Raw genomic sequence first — 2,231 nt, forward strand, 5'->3', positions numbered from 1 at the left:
CTCCGTAGAAGATATCTCTGTTGGCGGATGAGTGTCCGTTTAAGGTTGCCGGATGAGTGTCTGCTCCGTTTAAGGTGTGTATCTAAATCCTGACTTTCTCTAATCAGTAGTGAGAAACCCTAATACAAACTATAGCTACTACAGTGAGAAGCCCTAGTACAAGCTATAGCTGATGTAGTGAGAAACCCTAATATAAACTACAGCTGTTCATCCCTACTTTTATTGTCCAATCTGTAGAAGATGTCGCTGTTACCGGATGAGATTCTAGCTGACATTCTTTGTCGGTTGCCTGTCAAGTGTCTGCTCCGTTTAAGGTGTGTATCTAAATCATGGCTTTCCTTAATCAGTAGCTCCCATTTTGTTAAATTGCATCTGAGCCAATCAGTTCAAACCAAAAACAACCTCCGTATTTTTATGTGGAAAGACAATATTTATCGGGTGGATTTTGATCTCCTTAAAGAAGGATTTCTTCCACCGGTGGCGGTCGATTACCTTCCGTTGAGTTGTCCTGTGATGTCTTTGATTATGGAAATGCGCTTTGCGGATTATGATTATGATGGTGGAATTTTGCTCTGCGGGTCCTGTGATGGCTTACTCTGTCTGTCAAATGCCATTTCCATTAACACTGTCTTATTATGGAATCCATCAACGAGAAAATCTATAAAATTGCCTTACCCATTTGTTGATTTCCGAGATAAGTATGACATTGTCTACAACTGTATTTATCGATTCGGCTACGATAACACCAACGATGATTACAAGGTTGTGAGAATTGTGTTTATTTCAAACATTTTTAGAGTAGGCATTTGTACCGATTATGAGTTGAATGTTTATAGTTTGAAATCAAATTTGTGGCATACGGAGAGCTTCGGAGATTCAATAGTTAGTGGAGCTCTGCACTGGATCTCGTCTGTGGAATCGGATACAGAAAAGAAAATCTTGATTGTTGCCTTTGATCTTGGGACAGAGAAATACCGAGTAATTCCACCGCCAGAGTTTGTTGGACCTCATTTCCGTTTAAATTTGGATAATTTAGGTGGATGCCTTTCGCTAAGTTGTCATTACGAGTCATCGTTTGTGGATGTATTTTTGCTGAAGGAATATGGTCGGGAAAATGAATATTGGTCGAAATTGATTACAATATCACCAACAAATCATTTTATATCTTTTCATACAGTGAAACCTATTATTTATTCAAAATGTGGTAAGAAAGTACTCTTGAACATTGATTTTCTAAGCTTTATTTGGTATAATTTAGAACAACAGTCATTCAAGGAAATTAGGGATCATGGTATGGAAGATTTATCAGAAGTAAACATTTGCCTTGAAAGTTTAGTCTCTGTTGATGTTCCTCCAGCTGTGTGTATCTAATACTAAAAATCATCAAGAAGAAGAGAAAATGAATCTGTGAGTAAACTAAATTAATTTGATTTACAAATAGAAAATGAGTTTCTCTTTAATCTCCAGATTATGGTTTTTGTAGGAACAATTATTTATCAAAGTGGTTCAAGTTGGTGCTATAATTCCTACAAGGTATCTAGATTAATAATATAATATATATGTATTTTATACTATTTTGCTCATTATCCCTACAATAGTGGATTAGTATAAAGAGTAAGTTTTTGAATTTTGATGATTAAGCTAATATGATTATGTATTATTTGTAAGCACATTTTTTGTCGTATTTATCGTATATTTACCACGTGGATTCAGATGAGATCCATAAAAAGAAGTATTTCCAAATATGACCATTGTCGTGCTTTGCAACCACTTAATTCCCTTTAACATGTCTTTATGCTCGCGATTTTAGTATATTTAGAACTTTTTGCGGGTCAAACAACATTAAGCAAGATTTGATGAGGGGTTGAGTCTGAATTCAATATTTGTGTTTTTTTCTGTCACAGAAAAGGGTGGAAGATGTTGAGTGCTGCAGAAAATTGATGAAGAAACAACTCAAATGTTAGAGGCTGTAAAGTAAAGTAAAGTTAAGTAAATGGCTGCTTAATGCTTGCTTTTGGATTCATGGTGTATTGTTATTGCATACTAAATACATTGGAATTTTGAATTAGAATAAGTTTGAATGGCAGTGACAAAGACCATTTCAAGATCTATAACTCATATTAGATTGGAGATTATTATATCTTATGGTACATTTTCATTTTCACATTGCAATTTCAATACTCCATTTCTGAAATATTATTAGCTGTTGTAGCCAGAAGTTAGGTTTGTAT

At 34.7% G+C, this 2,231-nt stretch overlaps 1 protein-coding gene across 1 annotated transcript; it reads left to right on the forward strand.

Annotated features, from left to right (window-relative positions):
• Positions 1 to 240: 240 nt before the first annotated feature.
• Positions 241 to 1,371, forward strand: LOC124942981 (F-box protein CPR1-like). Its single transcript, XM_047483548.1, has one exon. It carries the CDS (start codon positions 241 to 243, stop codon positions 1,369 to 1,371), a length of 1,131 nt encoding a protein of 376 aa, XP_047339504.1.
• Positions 1,372 to 2,231: the final 860 nt, after the last annotated feature.

Source organism: Impatiens glandulifera, chromosome 6 (genome assembly GCF_907164915.1).
Source record: "Impatiens glandulifera chromosome 6, dImpGla2.1, whole genome shotgun sequence".
NCBI lineage: Eukaryota > Viridiplantae > Streptophyta > Magnoliopsida > Ericales > Balsaminaceae > Impatiens > Impatiens glandulifera.

What these genes read in the sequence shown, in the direction of transcription:
- LOC124942981 (XM_047483548.1), top strand. Translation starts at nt 241, where the DNA reads ATGTCGCTGTTACCGGATGAGATTCTAGCTGACATTCTTTGTCGGTTG.